This window comes from Capra hircus, chromosome 6 (genome assembly GCF_001704415.2).
Source record: "Capra hircus breed San Clemente chromosome 6, ASM170441v1, whole genome shotgun sequence".
NCBI classification, from domain to species: domain Eukaryota; kingdom Metazoa; phylum Chordata; class Mammalia; order Artiodactyla; family Bovidae; genus Capra; species Capra hircus.
In genome coordinates, this window is record NC_030813.1 from 21668810 (window position 1) to 21694504 (window position 25695).

The window sequence follows — 25695 nt, forward strand, 5'->3', positions numbered from 1 at the left end:
AGAAACTCTAGGAAAGTGTATCAGTATATGTGGTTTAGTCCCTAAGTTGTGTCCGACTCTTGTGACCCCATGGACTGTAGCTTGCTAGGCTCCTCTGTCCATGGGATTCTTCAGGCAGGAATACTGGAGTGGGTTGCCACTTCCTTCTCCAGGGGATCTTCCTGACCCAGGGATTGAACCCAGGTCTCCTGCTTTGCAGGCAGATTCTTTACCAACTGAGTTATGAGGGAAGCCCTTATTAATATACAGTAAAGGACAACTAAGGTCCGTCTAGTCAAGGCTATGGTTTTTCCAGTGGTCATGTATGGTTGTGAGAGTTGGACTGTGAAGAAAGCTGAGCGCCGAAGAATTGATGCTTTCGAACTGTGATGTTGGAGAAGACTCCTGAGAGTCCCTTGGACTGCAAGGAGATCCAACCAGTCCATTCTAGGAAGATCAACCCTGGGATTTCTTTGGAAGGAATGATGCTAAAGCTGAATCTCCAGTACTTTGGGCACCTCACGTGAAGAGTTGACTCATTGGATAAGACTCTGATGCTGGGAGGGACTGGGGGCAGGAGGAGAAGGGGACGACAGAGGATGAGATGGCTGGATGGCATGACCGACTTGATGGACGTGAGTTTGAGTGAACTCCGGGAGTTGGTGATGGACAGGGAGGCCTGGCGTGCTGTGATTCATGGGATCACAAAGAGTAGGACATGACTGAGTGACTGAACTGAACTGAAAGGACAACTTCAAAGCATAGAGTCCAGTATTAATTAAAATATTTAAAGATTTTTTAAGTGACAGTCACTGTTTTTTCACCTGGAAACCTTAAGGAAGTAATTTAATGTGTTTTATTTAGTAGTCCAAAAGCCTTAACAAACACAGCAAAAAATTCTTTATATTCTTCAAACCCAGGGACACCTGACATAAATAATTATTAAAATAAATATTTAATCTAACTGAAATAATTTCTTTTTATCCAAATAAATTAAAAATTTACCTTGTATACCATACTTTTTAAAATTTGCTTTTCATAGAGCTAACTGTTATGCAAATTGTCATAGAACCTTGATTTCTTTTGAAATTTATTAGGGACAGATGAAAATATATAATCATAAATCATGAGGCCTCAATCTGATAACAAGTTATCTAAATGTACTGCAGTAAATTTTACCATTTCTTTAAATATGCTGCTGCTGCTGCTAAGTCGCTTTAGTCGTGTCCGACTCTGCGACCCCATAGATGGCAGCCCACCAGACTCCACCGTCCCTGGGATTCTCCAGGCAAGAACACTGGAGTGGGTTGCCATTTCCTTCTCCAATGCACGAAAGTGGAAAGTGAAAGTGAAGTCACTGAGTCGTGTCCAACTCTCAGCGACCCCATGGACGGCAGCCCACCAGGCTCCTCCATCCATGGGATTTTCCAGGCAAGAGTATTGGAGTGGGGTGCCATTGCTTTAAATATTATGGCTATAAATACTTCAGTAAATTTTTTTAAAATGCCTTTATCAGTCTTTAATTCTAGTGCCTGACCAATCTCTTCATTCTTCTCTACCTGGTGTCGTGCTCAGTAGTTCAGTCGTGTCCAACTCTGCAATCCTATGGATTGTAGCCCTCCAGGCTCCTCTGTCCACAGGCCTCTCCAGGCAAGAATGTTGGCGTGGGCGGCCCTTTCCTCCTTCAGGTTATCCTCCCGGCCCAGGGACTGAACCCGCATCTCCTGCATCTCCTGCACTGGCAGGCGGACTCTTTACCATTCTGTACCACTGAGCCACCTGGGAAGCCCGGGCATATCCCAGAGCAAACTCAGCGAATGAAGCTGTAAAAACTCTATCTGATCACAATTTCCAGATGGTCTGATCTGTGGAATTGAAAAAACTGCCGGAAAGGATAAAATGCATTTCCTCCAAAAGTATCTTTTTACCTGAATTTTGGATATAGCTTAGGAATCAAATAATTCAAAGTTGTAACATATGGCAAAAGCTCTGTAAATCATTCTCATTCCAGTCCCCAATCTCTGATCCTGATCCATCCTCTATACCAATCTTTTATTTAAATGTATTTTCCCCTGATTAATTATAACGAGTATACAGGCATAGTGAAAAAATTAAACATATATTAGAAAGTTAAATTTATCCATAATTGTCCTACACCCCAAATATAGCCAATCTATGATCTTGATGTTCACATTTTAGCTCTCATTTTTTGTGACATATTTATCTCACATGTATGTATTATATACATATGTACATATATATATATACAACTCTTGCATAGTACATTATACATATGCATAAATAAAGATACATTTTTAATTGGCTCAGAGGTTAAAGCATCTGCCTGCAATGAGGGAGATCTGCGTTCGATCCCTGGGTTAGGAAGTTCCCCTGGAGAAGGAAATGGCAACCCACTCCAGTATTCTTGCCTGGAGAATCCCATGCAGGAGCTTGATGGGCTACAGTCCACGGGGTCGCAAAGAGTTGGACACGACTGAACGACTTCACTTCACTTCACTTCTTCAAACTTACTAAAATTGCATCACATTATTGTGTCCTTTTAAATTTACCATTACAGGGTTATTAAAATATATTTATTCTATGCTTAGCCCTTATTGTATCCTTATGTCTATCATACTAGCTGGCACATGGTAAGCACACAATCCAGACTACTGAATAAAATAATCATAAAAGTAATCAAATAAAAATTAAAGTAATGAGATACAACCTTTTTCCATTAAAATCTACAGATATTGCTATCTTGTTGTAAATATGACATTTTTACACGATTTTAGATTGAACCATATGTAACTAACTGCCAATTTTTATAGCTTAAAATGTCATTATTTTATATGATTGTATTGTCAAATTGCAGGGGTGCAATTTTCCAACAAGTTCAAAAATATTTTTCAAATCGAAATTCAAAGAACTGAAAGCAGCTAAAACCCCCAAGAAAAAGAAATGAGCAAATAAATGTTGAAGTATTTAAAAATCAAATTTTAGCTAGCAAATTAGAAATTGCATTTGAATATAACATCAATTTTATCAAGTCTCTGAAGTGAAGTGAAGTCGCGCAGTCGTGTCCGACTCTTTGCGACCCCATGTACTGTAGCCCACCAGGCTCCTCCATCCATGGAATTTTCTAGAGTAGGAATTTTCTCTACTGGAGTAGGTTGCCATTTCCTTCTCCAGGGGATCTTCCTGACTCAGGGATCGAATCCAGGTCTCCAACGTTGTGGGTAGATGCTTTACCGTCTGAGCCACCAGGGAATCCCAATCAAGTCTCTAGGCACATATATATATAAATGTGCTAACATTAACATACCCAACACTTTTTAGCCCATAACCTTTACTTATAAACCATTTCTTGCTAGTTATTTCAAAGACAACTAGTCTCCAGTTATTTCAAAGAATCCCTAGAAAGGTCTGATAACAGTTTATCAGTAGTCTTCTTTAACATTTTAATTCTCCCTACTCCGCCCTGGCCAGAGAGAGAGAGAGAAAAAAGAAAAAGCAATGTCAACACTTTGGTACAGAGCATAATAGTGTGTCTGGAATAAGCCATGCCCTTTCCCGGTGGCTGTCTCGGGCATATTGCAGCCAAACCTGCAAAAGTCTCAAGTTACAAACTGCCCTCTGCCTGATATTTTTATGATGTCTATTTGTGTCCCATATAGAATTCAGAGAAATTATCTTATCCCTAAGCTTCGCTCCATTAACAATTTCTTAATGACCAGTGTTCCTTCATCTACTTGCAACTCTGTCTCCCCGGGGCTCAGCTCTACACCATACATTCAGGATGAGGGATTGTCCTACTTCCCTATGCTTCATTGCTCTGAGAATAAACCATTCTAATTAAGGCTTGCTCACTGGTACATTAACCAAATGCTGCAAAACATACGACTGGGATTTGCAGCCCCACCACTTCATCATACGGTCAGAATCTGAAAGCCATTTTAGACTTGACAGGATCTGAGGAATTGTTAGACAATGGATTTAACAGTCTGATATAATACTATGTGTACAATAAGGTAGATGTAGATTTGATTTGCTCTGAATGGTGAGACTTTGGGTAATTTTATTATCTTTTATACTTTTCCTTTTCTGATTATCTACAACAAAATCTGCTCCTTTTAATGAAACAAAATACAGTGTTAATTAAAGTCCTGGAGATGTATGTTGCTGATGGTTGCACGACAATGTGAATGTATCAATACATTTTATGTTTGGTATATTTGACCACTATAAAATTTTGTAAATATTAAATAAGTAAACAATGTTTAAAAACCTAATGACTCTGAAAAAGTCAAGCCAAGGAGTTTGGACTCAAGAAGATAGTGATTTGATTAAACTTTGTATAGATATTTTATTGATAAATGTTTTATGGCAACATTTTTCACATACTATCTAGGCTAACTTAGAAATCATGAAGACACTCTTGCAAGAGTGTACTGTTAATATTACAATGGATTAATTTATAAATTGAAATTCTTTTCTCAGGAATTATGTAAAGATATCCCATCTGTGTGGAGTAATTTAGAAGACAGCCTAAAGGTACAGGGATAAGTTAGCTCACTATTTCTATTATTCAGTCTGGTATATGACAAAGGTTTTTAGATATTTGCTCAAGTCCTTGATTTTGAGCTCGTATGTATTATCATCTATGAATTTCTTTACCTTCAAATCTGCCCAAGTGTCAAAGATTACTTATATTTTCCATACCTATAAGTAAGGAAAATATGTATCTGATTGTATCACTGCGCAACAAAGGGCTCAGTTTTGTTCTGGAGCTGCTTTATTACTTGTTAGAGGGAATCAACTGTGCATATTTCTTCTCAACTTCTGTCAGCGATGTTACTTCGGTCGCCTGAAATCATAGTAGGAATATTTGTACCACAGAAATCTGCAAATGCTAAAAATCATGAATTTTGCTTTGTTCTGTTTATTTTTTCTTTAGAGAGACTGTGGTTAAACATTTCAGTTCAGTTCAGTTCAGTTCAGTCGCTCAGTCGTGTCCGACTTTTTGCGACCCCATGAATCACAGCACGCCAGGCCTCCCTGTCCATCACCAACTCCCAGAGTTCACCCAAACTCATGTCCATCGAGCTGGTGATACCATCCAGCCATTTCATCCTCTGTCGTCCCCTTCTCCTCCTGCCCCCAATCCCTCCCAGCATCAGGGTCTTTTCCAATGAGTCAACTCTTCGCATGAGGTGGCCAAAGTACTGGAGTTTCAGCTTTAGCATCATTCCTTCCAAAGAACACCCAAGGCTGATCTCCTTTAGAGTGGACTTGTTGGGTCTCCTTGCAGTCCAAGGGACTCTCAAGAGTCTTCTCCAACACCACAGTTCAAAAGCATCAGTTCTTCGGTGCTCAGCTTTCCAGCACACAAATCACTATACTTGTAGTCACTCACTCAGAAAGTATTTCTTAAGTACCTTGCAAGTATTAATGCTGTATAGAAAGAGGGCACACTGGGATAAACAAGATGGACATGCCCCCTACTCTAATGAAACTGTAATTAATATCTCCACTTGAACCCCTTGGCTGTATTCCATAGTCCTAAATCGAACAATATCTATTGGACTTCATCATTTGAATGTTTAATAGTCATCTCAGAATTCACATGCTTCAAACTGAGTTCCCTACATTCCTCCAAAGCTTACTCGCCCTACAGTCTTGAGGTCAGAACTCTTGGAAGTATTCTCAGCTCATCTCTTCTTTCATACTCTGTGTCTAATCAATTAGCAAATCTAATTGCTTTTACTTTCAAAATATATATGGAATCTAATCACTCCTTAAGATGTCTACTGTTGCCTCCCTACTCCAAGTCAATCTTGTTTCTCACCTAAGAGTTTTCTCAGAGGATGAGATGGTTGGATGGCATCGCCGACTTGATGGACATGAGTTTGAGCAAGCTCTGGGAATTGGTGATGAACAGGAAGCCTGGCCTGCTGCAGTCCACAGGGTCACAAAGAGTTGGACATGACTGAGCGACTGAACTGAACTGAACAGTTTTCTCTATCCCTGCTCTTGTTTCCCTTTCTCAATGCAACTATCAAAGTGATCCTGTAATGAGTCAGATCATTTATCCCCTCTGCAAATCCTCCAATGGCTCCTCAGTTCTCTCAGGGTTGAAATCAAAGTTCTTACAATGGTCTATAAGATTTTATGATAACCGGTCCTTTGTTACTCTCTGATCTTATCTCCTACTACTCACCATGTCACAGCTCATCTCTAGACTCCTCTGTGACATCAATATACTAAACATGTTTCCGCCTCAGGATCTTACACTCTGTGCGAAACTCTCTTCCTCCAGACAACCACAGTGTTCATTACCTGTACTACTCTGGACCTTGAGCACTCTGTTGTTTTAATTGCCTTAAATTTTTCTTTGCCACAGGTATCTGTATCTCCTTCTAAAATACTATATAATCAGCTCATCTCTATGGAGTAAAAAATAATAGAGTCTATGGTAACTATGAGAACACATAGCAGGGGAAAGCACTTTTATAGTGTTAGAGCAGAAAAACAGAAATGTAGAAGCATTTTTTTTCACATGGTGATCACCTTTATTTGGGAAACACTGATATTTTTTTTAAATTGGGCTATAGTTGCTTTACAATGTTGTACAACATAGTGAATTAGCTATATGCATACATACATTGGCTACTTCTTGTTCTTTCCTTCCACCCCAACCCCATCCTGGCCATCATCAAAAAATCTACAAACAATAAATGCTGGAGAGGGTGTGGAGAAAATGAAACCTTCTTGCACTGGCGGTGGGAATGTAAATTGATACTGTCACTGTGAAGAACAGTATGGAGGTTCCTCAAAAAAATAAAAATAGAACTATCACATGGCCCAGCAATCCCACTACTGGGAATATATCTAGAAACATTTTTAAAGTTATTTTACAAAAGTATAGAAAATTTCTTCTAGTACATTTGCTATGAGTAGTTACTTTTTAAATAAAAATGAAACACTTAAAATAACTATACAGCTTAATACGTAACGATCGTATTAAACTGAATTATCTATAAAGAAAAAGATTAGATTTTCAAATGAGCAAAGGGAACAATTCTGAAGAAATTAAAATACAAATGGAATGTTTATGCTGCATAAGTACTCATAATCACAATTCAGGATTCTTAGATGAATAAACTTAACTGAATTTAAAAGATGTCACAGTACCATATGTCACAGTACCATAGTTTTAAACCTTCAAACTAAATGGATATATGAAGGCTATTTTCTCCATTAAGTTAACTACATGGTATAAAATAAATTCAAAATTCTTAAATGTCCTTCTTGTTTCATTAACTTAAAATGTTTTACTCCAAAAATATAAATATTGTCAATATCTCTTCAACAAAAATTAACATAATTTAATTTCATGTTGAGGGCTCTGATATTTCTGAAACAAAAACTGTATAATAATATTTTTAAAATAATAGCTTACAAAGTTTTTCTATATAAGAAATTACTGACAAAAATCCCCATTGACTAGTCAGAAAACCATTGCAGAGACTGTCTTTAATGAAAATGAATGAAATGAGTCTCCTTAGAAACATATAAAAGGATACCATTTTAAAGTTTTAGCAGCTCAAAAATAGAACACATATGCCAAAGAACACACACATATGCAACAGATTCTATGCATCCACAATTCTATATGTGAACTCCTTGCTTTGAGCAAATTTCAATTAACCAAGATTATTTAGTTATATATTTATACATTTATTTGTAATATAGTAATATAACATACATAATAGTTATATGTGTGTGTATATATATATAAATATATATATATAAAATAATACCGTGCCCCTCAAGAGCAAGCTCAAGTTTTTGTTTCCATGTCATATTAACTGTACCTGCATAAAGTAAAGCCGTTAGCTCTTCAGTCCATGACTTGTTCCACAGATAACATACGCCCTTCATAATCAGTGGTCAATCATATTCCTACTTTTCAAAATCTGTTACTGGCTGGTCACTGCTTGTCTGTTAGGTGGTGCATGCACACACAGCAAAGCACACAGCTGCACTGCCGTGTTGTCTTTCAGTGATAAACTCAAATGACCTCTTAGAAAAATGGCTAATCAAAAGAAAGACTTGCCAACAAAGAAGAGGGTGTCGTGAAGAAATAGAAAGTATGAACACCAAAAGTGAAATTCAAGTTCAATATAGGTGAAGATAATGAAGAGCAGCTGCATATGTGAATGTTGACAGTCACTTAACAAGATACTCAAAGTATGCAGCCAGGGGAAATTGGTAAAGGTGAATTTATCAACATAAATGAGGAAAATGATACTGACATATGAGGAAGATGTCTGAGAGGAAGACACTGGCAAAAGTCGTCATATTAAAAAACAAAACCAAACACCTCTCAGAGATATTTCAACACTTTCCCAGTTCAAGAATAAAATGTTGAAGTCAATTCAAACTCACAAAGGTATAAAAAAATATGTTGGCTCTGTATGTTATATGAAAGAATAAGGTAAACAATATTCAAATTCAGGACTTTTTTTTCCTAAAGAGTTTATTTTAGAGAAAGTTTTGGTTAACAGCAAAATTGAGGAGAAGGTACAGAGATTTCCTATATATCCTCTGCCCATCCCCCTTATGCACAGCCTCCCTGTTATCAGCATCTCCCACTGGACTGGTACATTTGTTAGCACTGATGAACCTATGCTGACTCATCATAATCACCCAAGCCTGTCATTTACATTAAGCTTCACTTTTGGTATATACATTCAATGCATTTAGGCAAATGTATAATGACATGTATCTACCATTATGGTCTCCTCCAGAGTATTTTCATGGCCCTGAAAATTCTCTGTGTTTTGCCTATTCAACCCTATTCCCTTGAATCCCTAGCAAATACTGATCTTCTTATTGTGTCCATAGTTTCATCTTTTCTGTAATCATATAGTTGGAATCAGTGTGTAGCCTCTTTCAGATTGCATCTTTCACTTAGCAATTATGGATTTAATGTTGTTAATGCTTTTTCATGGCTTGATATCAAATTCTTTTTAGCAGTGAACAATATTTCATTATCTGATGCACCATAGTTTATTTATTCATTCATCTAATGAAGGACATCTTCAGTGCTTCCAAGTTTTTGGCAATTATGAATGAAACTGTGATAAACATCCACGTGCAGGGTTTTTTGTGGGGGAGGGACTGCTGTGGGGGGAAGAGTTGGGGAGCATAAGTCTTCAACTCCATTTGGTAAATATCAAGGAGCACAATTGTTGGATTTTATGGTAAGAGTATGTTTGGTTTTTTAAGAAGCAGCCAAACTATCTTCCAAGATGGCTGTACCATTTTGCGTTCCCACTAGCAATGTATGAGAGTTTCTGTTGCTTCACATCCTTTCCAGCATCTGGTGGTGTGGGTTTTCACCATTCTAACTGATGTGGACTGGTATCTAATTTGTATTACCTGATGGTGTATGATGTGGAGCATATTTTTGTATGCTTATTTGCCATCTGTATATCTTCTTTGGTGAGGTGTCTGTTAAGGTTTTTGGAACCTTATATGTAAGTTAGCACAGAGATTCTTCTTCAGCCATGCTCAGCCTACCAATTTTGTTTCTTTCTTTCTTAGGAGTTCTGTCTCTCCACTTGCATTGCTCAGCAATTCTTACATGCTATCTACTTTATTATTAGAGCCCTTAGGACATTAATCCAGTTGTTGAAATTCCCAGTACGATAATTCCAACATCCCTTCTATGCCTGGTTCTGAAGATTGCTTGATCTCTTCAATTTTTCTGTGTGTCTTTCGGTATGCCTAGTACATTTTCTTGATAGCTAGTGTCCTTGCACTATTTATGGAAGAAAATACTTTTTACCTCATTAAATTGCCTTGGATGTATATGTGCCAAAAGTCAATTGAACACAAATGTGTTTATTTCGAGACACTTGATATTTTTGATTTATTGATCTACATGACTATTTTATGCCAATACTACACTAGCTTGATTACTGTAGCCCTGTAGTAAGTTTTGAAGTACAGAAAGTATAAGTTCTTCAACTTTTTATTTTTCAACATTTTTTGACTATTCTAAAAGAACTGCACTTCCAAATTACTTTTAGGGTAAGTTTTTAAAATTCTAGAATTAGAGTAAGAATTTTTATAAGGATTGTCTTAAGCCTTTCGATGAATTTGGAAAGCATTGTCAGTTCAACAATATTGAGTCTTCCAATCCATGGACACAGACTTCTGCTTATTGAGGTCTTCTTTAATTTCTTTCAACAATGATTTATAGTTTTCAATGTACAAGTATCAGTTATTTTTTTACATTTCTTCCTATATTTATTAAATTTCACTAAGTGTTACTTTTTTGTGCTATTGAATACAATTTTTTGAAGTTCATTTTCAGATTGTTCATAACTAGTATCAATTTAGTTCAGTCACTCAGTCATGTCTGACTCTTTGCCACCCAATGGGCTGTACCACACCAGACTTCCCTGTCTGTCACCAACTCCTGGAGCTTGCTCAAACACATGTCAATCAAGTCAGTGATGCCATCCAACCATCTCATCCTATGTCATCCCCTTCTCCTCCTGCCTTCAATCTTTCCCAGCATCAGAATCTCTTCAAATGAGTCAGTTCTTCGCATCAGGTGGCCAAAGGATTGGAGCTTCAGCTTCAGCATCAGTCCTTCCAATGAATATTCAGGACTGATTTCCTTTAGGATGGACTGGTTGGAACTCCTTGCAGTCCAATGGACTCTCAAGAGTCTTCTCCAACACCACAGTTCAAAAGCATCAATTCTTTGGCATTCACCTTTCTTTATAGTCCAACTCTAACATCCATTCATGACTACTAGAAAAATCATGGCTTTGACTAGACAGACCTATGTTGGCAAAGCAATGTCTCTGCTTTTTAATATGCTATCTAGGTTGGTCATAACTTTCCTTCTAAGGAGCAAGCATCTTTTAATTTCATGGCTGCAGTCACCATCTGAAGTGATTTTGGAGCCCAAGAAGATAAAGTCTGTCACTGTTTCCACTGTTTCCCCATCTGTTCCCACGAAGTGATGGGACCAGATGCCATGATCTTAGTTTTTTGCATATTGAGTTTTAAGCCAGCTTTTTCACTCTCCTCTTTCACTTTCATCAAAAGGCTCTTTAGTTCCTCTTCAGTTTCTGCCACAAGGATGGTGTCATCTGCATATCTGAGGTTATTGATATTTCTCCCGGCAATCTTGATTCCAGCCTGTGCTTCATCCAGCCTGGCATTTTGCATGATGTACTCTGCATAGAAGTTAAATAAGCAGGGTGAAAATATACAGCCATGACATATTCCTTTCCCAATTTTGAACCAGGCCATTGTTCCATGTCCAGTTCTAACTGTTGCTTCTTGACCTGCATACAGATTTCTCAGGAGACAAGGAAGGTGGTTTGGTATTCCCATCTCTTGAAGAACTTTCCAGTTTGTTGTGATCCACACAGTCAAAGGTTTTGGCACAGTCAATAAAGCAGAAATAGATGTTTTTCTGGAACTCTCTTGCTTTTTCCATGATCCAGCAGATGTTGGCAATTTGATCTCTGGTTTTGCTGCCTTTTCTAAATCTAGCTTGAACATCTGAAAGTTCTCGGTTCATGTACTGTTGAAGCCTGGCTTGGAGAATTTGGGGCTTCCCTGGTGGCTCAGAGGTTAGTGTCTGCCTGCAATGCGGGAGACCTGGGTTTAGTCCCTGGGTTGGGAAGATCCCCTGGAGAAGGAAATGGCAACCCACTCCAGTACTCTCGCCTGGAGAATCCTATGGAGAGAGGAGCCTGGTAGGCTGCAATCCATGGGGTCGCAAAGAGTCAGACACGACTGAGTGACTTCACTTTTGCTAGTGTGTGAGATGCGTGAAATTGTGCAGTAGTTTGAGCATTCTTTGGCATTGCCTTTCTTTGGGATTGGAATGAAAACTGACCTTTTCCAGTCTTGCGGCCACTGCTGAGTTTTCCAAATTTGCTGGCATATTGAGTGCAACACTTTCACAGCATCATCTTTTAGGATTTGAAATAGCTCCACTGGAATTCCATCACCTCCACTAACTTTGCTTATAGTGATGCTTCCTAAGGCCCACTTGACTTCAGACTCCAGGATTCTGGCTCTAGGTGAGTGATCACACCATCATGGTTATCTGGGTCTTTGAGATTTTTTTTTTTTGTATATTTCTTCTGTGTTTTCTTGTCTCCTTTTCTTTATATCTTCTGCTTCTGTTAGGTCCATACCATTTCTGTCCTTTATTGTGCCCATCTTTGCCTGAAATATTCCCTTAGTATCCTTAATTTTCTTGACGAGATCTCTAGTCTTTCCCATTCTGTTGTTGTCCTCTCTTTCTTTGCATTGATCACTGAGAAAAGCTTTCTTACCTCTCCTTGCTATTCTTTGGAACTCTGCATTCAGATGGGTATGTCTTTCCTTTTCTCCTATGTCTCTTTTTAGCTTCTCTTCTTTCTTCAGCTATTTGTGAGGCTCCTCAGACAACCATTTTGCCTTTTTGCATTTCTTTTTCTTGGGATGGTCTTGATCACTGCCTCCCATACGATGTCATGAGCCTCTCTCCTAAGTTCTTCAGGCACCTGGTCTATCAGATCTAATCCCTTGAATCTATTTCTCACTTCCACTGTATAGTTGCAACAAATTTGATTTAAGTCATACCTGAATGGGCCTGTGGCTTTCACTACTTTTTTCCATTTAAGTCTGCATTTGTCAATAAGGAGTTCATGATCTGAGCCAGTCAGCTCCTGGTCTTGTTTTTGCTGACTGTATAGAGCTTCTCCATCTTTGGCTGCAAAGAATATAATCAATCTGATTTTGGTGTTGACCATCTAGTGATATCCATGTGTAGAGTCTTCTCTTGTGTTGTTGGAAGAGGGTGTTTGCTATGACCAGTGCATTCTCTTGCAAAACTCTTAGTCTTTGCCCTGCTTCATTTTGTACTCCAAGGCCAAACTTGCTTGTTACTCCAGGTATCTCTTGACTTCCTACTTTTGCATTCCAGTCCCCTATGATGGAAAGGACATCTTTGTTTGGTGTTAGTTCTAGGAGGTTTGTAGGTCATCATAGAACTGTTCAATTTCAGCTTCTTCAGGATTAGTGGTTGGGGAACAAACTTAGATTACTGTGATTCTGAAGGGCTTGCCTTGGAAATGAACACAGATCATTCTGTCATTTTTGAGACTGCACCCAAGTACTGCATTTAGGACTCTTTTGTTGACTATGAGGGCTACTCCATTTCTTCTAAGGGATTCTTGCCCACAGTAATAGATGTAATTGTATTTCTATATACTAGTTATGTCTTGCCCATATCTACCACTAGTGCGAGCAAGACATAACTAGTATATAGAAATACAGTTGATTGAACCTGTATCCTGTGACCATGCTGAGTTTATTTATTAATTTTAATAAGTTTTGAGTTTTGCGGATTCCTGAGGATTTTCAATTGGGGTAGGCAATGGAAATATGGAAGATCATTTCATCTGCTAAGAAAAGCAGTATTATTTCTGCCAGTATTACTCCTGTCAGTAATAAATACAGTATTCTTGTTGAATCTGGGTGTCTTTTCTTTCTTTCTTTGTAGCTGTTATTGTTGCTATTGTTTGCTATTATTTTCAAAGCTGATTTTTCTTTTTAATTATATATTCATGATACCTTATTAAGTTAATTTGAGTACAAATTTTTCAATGATAGAAAAACAATTTTTTAAACTACCTCCATTCATTCATTAATTTATTCATATAATAAATATGTTGTTTAATTGCTAAGTTGTTTTGGACTCTTGTGACCCAATGGACTGTGGCCCACTAGGCTTATTCTGTCCATGGGATTTCCCAGGCAAGAATACTGGAGTGGGTTTCCATTTCCTGCTCCAGGGATTTCCCAATCCAGGGATCAAATCTACATATTCTGCTTTAGCAGGTGAGTGCTTGACCACTGAGCCACCAGGGAAGCCCCAATAAATATGTTATGGGTGCCAAATATGTGCAGTATTATCCCAGATGTTATGAATATATTTATAATCTAAGTATATATCCAAGAATGGGCTTCTCCAGTGGCTCAGAGGTAAAGAATCTGCCTGCAATGCAGTCAACACAGGAGACTTGGGTTCGACTTCTGGGTAAGGAAGATCCCCTGGAGGAGGGCAAGGGAAGCCACTCCAGAAATCCTGCCTGGAGAATCCTATGGACAGAAGAGCCTGGTGGGCTATAGTCCACAGGGTTGCAAGGAGTCGGACATGACTGTAGCGACTGAGCATGAGCATGATATCCAAGACTATATTATTCTTCTAGTTTCAGTTCAGTTCATTCAGTTCAGTTCAGTCGCTCAGTCGGTCCGACTCTTTGCGATGGTTATCTATACCTCTTTTCTTCTATTTGTACAGTGAAGTAAGCATTTACATCATCACAGTTTAAATTACCTGAAGATGTAGAAGTCCTTACGCTTGACTGACAACACCGTCTCTCTAATGTTAAAGGTAACAGAGTGGAATTGCCACAGGCCACTTCAAAAAGGAGTTTAAGATGGTATAGATCCATATTAAACAAAATTGAGGGAAATTAATTCCCATTGCACCCAAAGAACTTACGGAGTCTCCAAGTATAACACTGAACATTTCTATTTAATCATTGAACCATTGAGCACTAGTTGCCCTGACTGAGGGTGCAAAGACCTTACTACTCTCCATACAGGAAACTGTCTAAAGGAGAGATTTGAAAGAGAAATGACCTATAATACACTACCTTGATTAAATAGTTTCTGTGAGGAGCTAGGATAATATCAAAAGAAATTTTTTTAATCCTTAGGTCAGAATTTTGTCATGAACTTATTTTTCTTTCCACTCTATTCACAACTAGCTAAGAACTACATTAGATGAGTTATCTTTGCTTGGTTTTATCTCAAGCTTACCACAACAGCTTGGTTTTTAAGTTTCAAGTGTTAATTTAATTGTATTCAACATAGTTTTAGAGTGATTTGAGGGTCTACTGTGCCTGATATTATCTAAGTCTCCTTGTATACACTATGTAATTTAATGTCATTTTTACCACATAATTATACTCTACATTATGTTTATTATTCCCATTTAGCAAAGTGAAGAAACCTAAGCGACTTAATGACTGAACAGAAAGCTATTCCTTTTTAATTTCGGTTTGTTTTATTTGTGTAATGTTAATCCATGTTGTGTTTCAGTATGATACAGATTCTGTATCTGTGACTCCAGTCAGATATCCAGCAGTACAAATTAGCTTCAAGTTACACATATAGAACAAAAGACAGATGTTGAGCGAGCAAGGAGGGGAGGGGCGGGGCCCAGGGGGAGAGGGAAAGAAAAGAAAGAATTGAACATGCATGCAGGCTTTTCCATACCACCTTCAACTCTAACCTGCATCAGAGGGAGAGTAAAAGTAGGCAAGAATGAACAGCCGTGGATTGTTGAACTGTTACCAGCACTGTGCTTGTCAGCAACATTTCAGCAGAGTTTGAAATACTTACAGCAAAACCGTTAAAATAAACTCCCCAAACAACCTTTTACCACCTCAAGTTGACATCCAATTAATTTTAAACACTGGTATAAAATTCAATTAAACAATTAGAAAAAGGGGAAATGATACCACATACACCTCTATACTGTGATTAACCTTTCTCTTAGATGCTTGCATCACGTAAAATTCTAATGGCTTTTGAATGAATGTAATTTCCATTCTAATGGTGATCTTGCCACATCTGGCAGGAGACAATACAGTAATGCTGAAAAAGCCTCTATGCAGTCCTGTTAGTGTTCTTAACCTAAAAGCTGGGACTAGAAAAATCCACAGAAATTCACTCTTGCCTTTAAGAACTTTTGAAAACTGTGTAAAAAAAAAAGAAAACCAACAGGACGGGAACCTAAATTCTGAGACCAAATGTAAAAGTCAGATTTGGTGTTTCTCAGTGACAATGAGGGAATTTCCAAGAGGGGTGGGATGGGAAGGTCTAGGGCGGTCAGAGATAGTTTCTCTTGTTGACTTGTATGTCTCACAGATTTTCGTCTTCCACATCCTGTAGTGCTTCCTTATTCTGAAGTCCAGTGTCAGATTATCACGTAATAACTGCATGATAAGTGTAGAGTTTTTATAGCTTTCTTCACTCAGCATGTCCAGTTCTGCCATTGCATCATCAAAAGCTGCTTTTGCCAACCTGCAGGCACAGTCAGGGAAATTAAGAATTTCATAGTAGAATACAGAAAAATTGAGAGCAAGACCTAAGCGAATGGGATATTTTGATGGACATTCTGTCATTGCAATATCGCTGCTGCTGCTATGTCACCTCAGTCATGTCTGACTCTGTGTGACTCCATAGATGGCAGCCCACCAGGCTCCCCTGTCCCTGGGATTCTCCAGACAAGAGTACTGGAGTGGGTTGCCATTTCCTTCTCCAATGCATGAAAGTGAAAGTGAAGTCGCTTAGTCAGATTTTCCAGGCAAGAATACTGGAGTGGGGTGCCGTTGCCTTCTCCAGTATCACTAGCAGCTTTATAAGCCACTAGGCTATTCTCTGCAGCCTCCTTCCTGTCATTTCCTGTGGCAAATTCAGCCTGACACCCGTGGTAGTCCCCTTTCATTTTAAAATAGAAAACCTTGGACTCACCAGTGTTAGCTGCTCGAATGATGTGTCCAGTACATCCAGATTGTCACAACATATTAGCTCAGTCTCAACCATTTGTTGATATTCCTGAATCATTTTTAGTTTGTCTTCTCCTCCCTTGTTTTCTTCTTTCTTCCTTTTAAAAATTGTGTACACTCTGAAGTTTTCATTTATAAACAATTATTCACTTATCTCAGATCCCACTCCAGTACTGTTGCCTGGGGAATCCCATGGACAGAGGAGCCTGGTAGCTTCAGTTCATGGGGTCGCTAAGAGTCGGACATGACTGAGTGACTTCACTTTCACTTTGCACTTTCATGCATTGGAGAAGGAAATGGCAACCCACTCCAGTGTTCTTGCCTGGAGAATCTCAGGGATGGGGGAGCCTGGTGGGCTGCCGTCTATGGGGTCGCACAGAGTCGGACACGACTGAAGTGACTTAGCAGCAGCAGCAGCATTCACTTATCTATCTGTCCAAATACTCAACAACTATTTGCAGTCACTATTCAACAGTCAAGCTGACTACTATGGATAATTTTTCAAGTGCTAGAGAACACTGAAGAATAAATCACATCTCCAATGAGCTAAAATCAAAGTATGAGCATAATTCTGTTGCAGCACTGAAGACATAAAAACAAACTCTGGATAGAGAGAGGAAGAGAATCTACAGTGTCATTCTGTAATCTGAGTGGAAATTAAAGGATGGATGGAAGTTTTCCAGCCATAGAACTTTAGAATAATGTATGAGCAAGAGAAAATCACTTCAGCAAGGAAACCAGCATGTGAAAAAACCTGAAATTATATCTGAGCTGGATAATTTCCATTTTTCAATTCAGATCTACTCACTGTCTATTCCACTCTTTTTTCTGACCCTGCCTACCATGCTGACTACTTCTATAGACTCACTATATCAATAGCGTCTCTTGTTCTCTGGCCTTTTCTTGGCTTTACATAATGTAGACCCCTGGAGGGCATGGCAGGAAGAAGATAACTTCTGAGATATATGTACCACTCTTGCCTTTCAGTTTTGCTACAAATTGGCTAAGTCTCCAGCTGTACACATATTTCTTACCAAGTACTTCTTCCTAAGGCTTCATCTCTTCACTTCAGATTAGAGGGTCCTGAATTTACGTACTAAAACAGTGTCTACTCTGGCCAGAAGCAAAGTGGAAATAGTAAAATCTGTATTATTTCAGGTAAATAATATTTAATATAAGCAAGCAAACATTTGAAGGCTGCAGTGTCTTTATACCCAAAATTTTAAGTGTGTATAGCATATAAAGATCCAGAAACAGAGCTTATAAAAAGGCTAATGAAAGGAAGAATTATACCATATACCAATAACAATTACAAAATGGAAAAGCTTACTTACTGAGAGTAAGCAGTTATGTCAAAGAACTCTGTTTTGCAAAAGACATCTTTCTGATGAAAAAGACCCCTTGAATCATATCAGAAAAAGAAGTAAATGATAAAGGAAAGTGATCTAGTATTGCAGTGAAAAGGAAAACTAATAAAAGATGGCACTAAATGTGAGCTTCTGATGGATATAGGGACTTCCCTAGTGGTCCAATGATTCAGACTTTGCCCTCGAACACACGGGGTGCGGGTTCAATCCCTGGTCAGGGAGCTAAGTTCCCACATGCTTTGCAGCCAAAAAAAAAAAAAAAATCCCAAAGCATAAAACGGAAGCAATATTGTAACAAATTCAATAAATACTTTAAAAATCATCCACATCAGAAAAATATCTTTTTTAAAAAGTGACTTTAAAACTTCCTCAGGTGATATGCTAAGCAGAAGAGTGAAGAATCCAATCATAGTTATTTTTTGGGAAACAAGTCATACTAAGCAGGCTCTAATATATCTGAGAATCTGTTTGGTGAGGGAAGACTGGTAGTGAGCTCAAACAAACACCTAGAAAAGTCGAATGTGATCATATCAAAGATGTACATTTATTTAAAGGAATCATAAAGTACTGACAATCATTTGAGTAAAATTATATCCTGGATTTGATCATTTCTCCTCAAGGTCCAAAGGGTCTTTATTTGCAGACCCTAAGGATCCATTTTCTTCATGTTACTGTTGAACGAATTATTATTCCTAGAGAGAGTAGCAGAATAGGAGATATCGATGCCGCAGTGAATTTCTAATCACCAGTTTCAATCACCAATTTCTTCAGCAGTACCTGGCACTTCCACCTATTTCGTTGGCCAACTGGCTCTCCCTTTCTGCAATATTTCAACATTTCTTTGTTTTCCTCAGTCATTAATGTAATTCAGTCTCCAGTGGGATACTCTGTCCCAAGCAGCAATCATCTCTCACCCAAACAAAAACAGCAATGAGGTAACTTACTTCCCTGCTTCCATTCTTTCCCTCTTTCAATCCATTCTCCAGGCTAAAATCTGATTACTCTCCCTTCCTGATTGAATCACTTCAATTACTTTCGAGAGGACAAAATTCCATGACCTACACTACAACTTCATCTCAAATCACTTTCCCCCTTCACTTTCAGCATTTCAATTACTTTAGCCTTCAGGTCCTCAAGTGCACATGGTTCTCCCACCCTTACCTATCAAATTGTAACAAACCAGAACAAACTGGGTGACTTAACAGAAATTTATTTCTCACATTTCTGGAAGCTAGAAGTCTTAAATCAAGGGGTTGGCAAGGGTCATGCTCCTCTGAAGCCTATGAGGAAATTCTGCCTGCCCTTCCTAGCTTCTGGTGGATTGCTGGGGTCTTTGGCATCCCTTGGCTTGTAGACAAATCACTCAATCCTCCATCTTTATGTGGCATTCTTTCTGTGTTTCTGTTTCCAGAATTCTCCTTTATGCCTTATATTGAATTAGGGCCCATCCTGATGACCTTATTTTAATTTGATTACCTATATAAAACTATTCCTCACAAGGTCACCTCCTATGATACTGGGTATTAGGACTTGAATGTATCTTTTATTCAGATCAGTTCAGTTCAGTCGCTCAGTCGTGTCCGACTCTTTGCGACCCCATGAGTCACAGCACGCCAGGCCTCCCTGTCCATCACCATCTCCCAGAGTTCACTCAGACTCACGTCCATCGAGTCAGTGATGCCATCCAGCCATCTCATCCTCTGTCGTCCCCTTCTTCCCCTGCCCCCAGTCCCTCCCAGCATCAAAGTCTTTTCCAGTGAGTCAACTCTTCACATGAGGTAGCCAAAGTACTGGAGTTTCAGCTTTAGCATCATTCCTTCCAAAGAAATCCCAGGGCTGATCTCCTTCAGAATAGATTGGTTGGATCTCCTTGCAGTTCAAGGGACCCTCAAGAGTCTTCTCCAACACCACAGTTCAAAAGCATCAATTCTTCAGCACTCAGCCTTCTTCACAGTCCAACTCTCACATCCATCCATACGTGACCAAGGAAAAACCATAGCCTTGACTAGACCAACCTTAGTCGGCAAAGTAATGTCTCTGCTTTTGAATATACTATCTAGGTTGGTCATAACTTTTCTTCCAAGGAGTAAGCGTCTTTTAATTTCATGGCTGCAGTCACCATCTGCAGTGATTTTGGAGCCCCAAAAAATAAAGTCTGACACTGTTTCCACTGTTTCCCCATCTATTTCCCATGAAGTGATGGGACCGGATGCCATGATCTTCATTTTCTGAACATTGAGTTTTAAGCCAACTTTTTCACTCTCCACTTTCATTAGGGGGACATAATTCAACCCATAAAATCACTGCAGATGGTGACTGCAGCCATGAAATTACAAGATGCTTACTCCTTGGAAGGAAAGTTATGACCAACCTAGACAGCATATTAAAAAGCAGAGACATTACTTTGCCAACAAAGGTCCATCTAGTCAAGGCTAAGGTTTTTCCAGTAGTCATGTACGGATGTGAGGGTTGAAAAAGAAAAGAAAGAAAGCTGAGCACCGAAGAATTGATGCTTTTGAACTGTGGTGTTGGAGAAGACTCTTGAGAGTCCCTTAGACTTCAAGGAGATCCAACCAGTCCATCCTAAAAGACATCAGTCCTGAGTGTTCATTGGAAGGACTGATGTTGAAGCTGAAACTCCAATACTTTGGCCACCTGATCAGAAGAACTAACTCATTGGAAAAGACCCTGATGCTGGGAGGTATTGGGGGCAGGAGGAGAAGGGGATGACAGAGGATGAGATGGTTGGATGCCATCACCAACTCAATGTACATGAGTTTGGGTAAACTCCAGGAGTTGGTGATGCACAGGGAGGCCTGGCGTGCTGTGGTCCATAGGGTCACAAAGAGTAGGACATGACTGAGCAATTGAACTGAACTGAACTGAAAACCCCACCATTTGCACAGGAATTCTCCATGTGTTGTTTGTTCTCTCAGAAATCTTTTTTACAACCTTCACCCTTCTGCTGCCTTGCCTAGTCACCTTTTCAGGTTTCAACCCAGAACTCTTTTCTTAGGGAGAACTGATTGATCATCTAAGTGTTTTTTCCGCTAAATGCACTAAAACAGCCATAAACATTGCCTTTGTAACACTTATTATATTTGTAATTTTAAACTTGTTAATGAGATTATTTGATTAATATCTACCTACTTCACTCAACTGTGAGTTCTGCAAAGGTCATTTTTTCTCACTGTTGTATTACTACAGTGTCTGGAATGTTACAGCAGGCGTCCAATAAATATTTGGTTGAATGAATGAATAATAGATCAAACCAAAAATGACAAAATGTCAGCTTGAAGTTTCAAAATTTCTACTTTCACTTAAATGTTGGTGAGAACATAAATTGATTGCTTGCTTCCATACAGTTTAAGTGAAACAGTATTCTACCTGTAGGAAATAATTCCTCTAACACTAAACTAATAGATTGTTTTAAAAAAGATCACTGAAAACTTTGCAGTTTATTTTGAATTGTCCATGCTGAAGTGGCTGTACAGGACTTTTTTTTTTTTTTTTGTCATCTTATTATGTTTTGTTTCTTAGGCTTTAGTTTTTGTTTTTTGTTTTTTTTTTAATTTTTTTATTTTTTTTAAATTTTAAAATCTTTAATTCTTACATGTTTGGGAACGCATGTACAGGACTTTAAACCTACTCATGTCACTCAACTTCTTATTTTAGTCTCAAAGTAGCAACTGTCTAAACATTCAAACTGGATTCGTAAATTTCCAGTACAAGCAAAAAAAGCAAAGATTATGATAGGATTGATGAATATTCAGTTCAGTAAAACATTTATTGATAAGTTCTGTGTCTGACTCTGTAAACACCATAATGCAAAACTTCGGTATAATGAGAGAAATGGTATAGTGAGCTACAGTCCACGGCAGGGGGAACAGAAATAACCAACCAAAATTATTGCCTTTATATATTTGACATTTGTCTTTAATGTTACACATAAATGTGTGAATTTACAGACAAAATGTGACTTCTGATTCTTTGGAAGACATATACCTTATATATTTCTCTTTCTCTTCCATAATTCCTCATATGAATAGTTATATTCAAAGCTATAATCTGTACCTATATAGACTTCAAGGATTGGCAGAACTGGCTTAGAATTCGAATTCCTACCATCTTGGACATTTTTAAACAATGTACTTAAACTTTAAGCCTCAAGTCTTCTTTTCTGTAAAATAGAGATAGTATTATTTGATTTATTGAACTTTTCTGATTGTTAAATATATATATGTATATACATATATATATATACAGTGTGTCTGTGTGTGTGGGTATGTAATAAGTTGCCTGGTTATGCTTAGCAATCAATACACATTGCTAGAATTAATTTTTACCAACATAAGCATGAGAGGTGAATTTTAAACAGTTTTCAAATTCAAACATATGCATTTTATTTTCTTTTTTAGGCAGTGTATTTTCTTAAACCAAGGTACTGTTTTACTTTTACTTTTGTCATATCTAACATTCACTTTTGCCTAGTAGCTGTCATTGGAGAAGGAAGTGGCAACCCACTCCAGTATTCCTGCCTGGAGAATCCCATGGAGAGAGGAGCCTGGCGGGCTACAGTCCATAGGGTCCTAAAGAGTCAGACACATTAGCTGTCATATATAATAAATTAAGAATATTTTCTTTAAGTAAATTACAACTAAAGCTAACATTATGAATAGTATAAAAGTACCAATATATCACTGAAGATCTAGTTCTACCTAATAGTTGCAAAAGCAAATAGCAATAAGCAAATTAACGAATTACTCTTATGTTGAAATACTTATTCATAAAAGTAAATGGTTTTGGTTTAAGTAATATTCATTCTTTGATAAAACTGTTACCTTTGAAAAACACAAAATGGTAAACAGTAAAAGTCATATGATTAAATAATATGCTTTATTGAGAGAAATGCCAAGATACAATTAATTTAGCATACATTATTTTCTACTCTGACTATTGGCCATAAGTTGGCAATGAGCCATATTATCCAATTTAAAACTAGAATTTTATTCTCCCAGACATAGTGTTACTATTTTACCAAGTGAATAAAGCTTGACTTTTGTTACCATATTCAAACAGTTTTTAATTTCCCAAAACGTTGCACTCTAAAAATAATATGTGCTTAAGGTCCATCTAGTCAAGGCTATGGTTTTTCTTGTGGTCATGTATGGATGTGAGAGTTGGACTGTGAAGAAGGCTGAGTGCCGAAGAATTGATGCTTTTGAACTGTTTTTGAACTGTGGTGTTGGAGAAGACTCTTGAGTCCCTTGGATTCCAAGGAGATCCAACCAGTCCATTCTGAAGGAGATCAGCCCTGGGATTTCTTTGGAAGGAATGATGCTAAAGCTGAAACTCCAGTACTTTGGCCACCTCATGCGAAGAGTTGACTCATTGGAAAAGACTCTGATGCTGGTAGGGATTGAGAGCAGGAGGAAAAGGGGACGACTGAGGATGAGATGGCTGGATGGCATCACGGACTCGATGGATGTGAGTCTGAGTGAACTCCGGGAGTTGGTGATGGACAGGGAGGCCTGGCGTGCTGCGATTCATGGGGTCACAAAGAGTCGGACATAACTGAGCAAATGAACTGAACTGAACTGATGTTTCTTAGAGCCTTAAATATATGTTCCTATAACAATTATGTTATATATAGTTACGTAGACACTATGTAGATTTGTATGATATAGTATGAACTGTTTTGGAGGTAACAGCATAACCTTAGTCAAACTTGGTTTATTCGTCCTTATCTAAATCCTGAACCATGTCTCTGGATGCTTTTCAATGGATATGTTGACAATATCTTTCCTAGGGATTCCTCATCTTTGTCAATCATGTAGACATTATCTATATTAGTCCTCTAGAATTTTCTTTTTATAAAGTTAAACATACACAAAAAAATGGAGGTCTTAGGGTACAGAACTCATATTTTTAAGCACTTAATGCATACATTTCTGATTCCGTTCGGCAGAGTTCTGATAATGTGCTAGGCACAGCACCAAATAATTGATACCTTTCACTTGTATTATTTCTGTTGATCTTGACTTCACCACTAAGAGGGGGTGTTCTTATTTCTATTTTTTTTAAAAATAAAGTTGAAATTCAAAAAAGTTAAATAAGTGACAGGATAGGATTTGAACCTTGATCTGCCTGGTTGATAAGACTATGCCATAATTACTCTATGCTGTCTCTATGTGAGCGAAATTTTTATTAATTTGTTTACTAGAAAGGAGATAACCATGGCCCTTGAAAGTCCTTTGAAACTCACTTTAAACTCTCCTAACAAGAGACCCAACAAAATGATTTTGTTTGTTTTTATACAGGTATATGGCCATCATTGACCCCTTGAAGCCCAGACTGTCTGCCACCGCAACCAAGATTGTCATTGGAGGCATTTGGATTCTAGCATTTCTACTTGCATTCCCTCAGTGTCTTTATTCCAAAACCAAAGTCATGCCGGGCCGTACTCTTTGCTACGTGCAATGGCCAGAAGGCCCCAAGCAACATTTCACGTAAGTTAATTATCCATTATAATCTTCAACTAAATGCATTGAGCACTTAAGGAACCATAGGTTGGGAGCAACCGTTAAGCAGATAAGGCATAGACAGTTCCTTTAAGGGCTCAAACATTACTTCGGAAAAAAGACACATAAAAATACTATACTATCTGTATATAGTACAGTATGATATGATCAATTAGTTTGTATAAGTTACAGTGATTTCTAATTGGAAAAATGTGATGAAATTATGGGGTAGCTCTGGAGAGTTTCCAGAGAAGATGATAAGATAACTGCAGATGAAAGCGCAAAGGAAAACCAGGTTGTTCTGGATTAAGGAATGAGTGAGAGGGTGGAACTGAAACCCAAGGTGTGGATTGCTCTTGTAAGAAGCCTGGCTGAAAGGAAAGGGAGTCTTGGTATGTTCCTGGTTGTGTTCCTGTCTTTGTTTTAGCATTAAACACTGAAACACTTAGGTCAGAAAGGAGATAGGAATGCTGCATGTTAGACTTTGGTATTTCATATTTTGGACACACCTTAAGAAAAGCAAATTAACAATTGTTTCCATTTTGTTTTTTATTCTGACCATTTAAATTTTATTTCAAATAAAATTCTTATTTAGTGATCTGTTTTTTTCCTTTAAAAACTAACAAATAATGCAAATACAATGATCATCTTTTAAAGCAGATATTTTATCAAACTGCTCTACTCAGAGTCCAGATTTTTAAAGAAAAAGATTGAGGAGTGTTTATTAAAGGAAAAGCAGGCAGCAGTTATTAAACTGAGGACTGCATTCTTTCCATTATGTAATACTAATATATCTTATTTGTATGATAGCAAAACAAAATTATTCATAATAATAAAATTAAATTATTTGTTAACTGAATCAATTCACCACTGACTTTAACACTTAATAAGCTATCAGAAAGACAGCTTTACCAAATAAACACAGATACTGATTAGTATACCAAAATTTTGATTACTTTAAAGCCTTCCTAAGACAGTGGAACTCACTCAAAAGTTTATACAAATTCTAATTTAGCTATTATATTATTGGCTCCTGTCTTAGTCCACCATAGTAATATTTTTATAATTTTTATTGAAAGCTATGAAATCCCAAAATTTAGTTTGATAATTTATAGTATAATGACTTTGACATGACCAATACCTCCATATGTTATTTAC

General features: G+C 37.9%; 1 protein-coding gene across 1 annotated transcript in view; it reads left to right on the forward strand.

The window, feature by feature from the left end:
* The window catches only part of TACR3 (tachykinin receptor 3), a 71948-nt gene that overhangs the window by 5368 nt on the left and 40885 nt on the right, over positions 1–25695 (forward strand). Inside the window, exon 2 of the mRNA XM_018049248.1 lies at positions 24337–24525. Within this exon, the coding sequence (XP_017904737.1) occupies positions 24337–24525 (189 nt within the window). The remainder of the gene's footprint in view (positions 1–24336; positions 24526–25695) is intronic.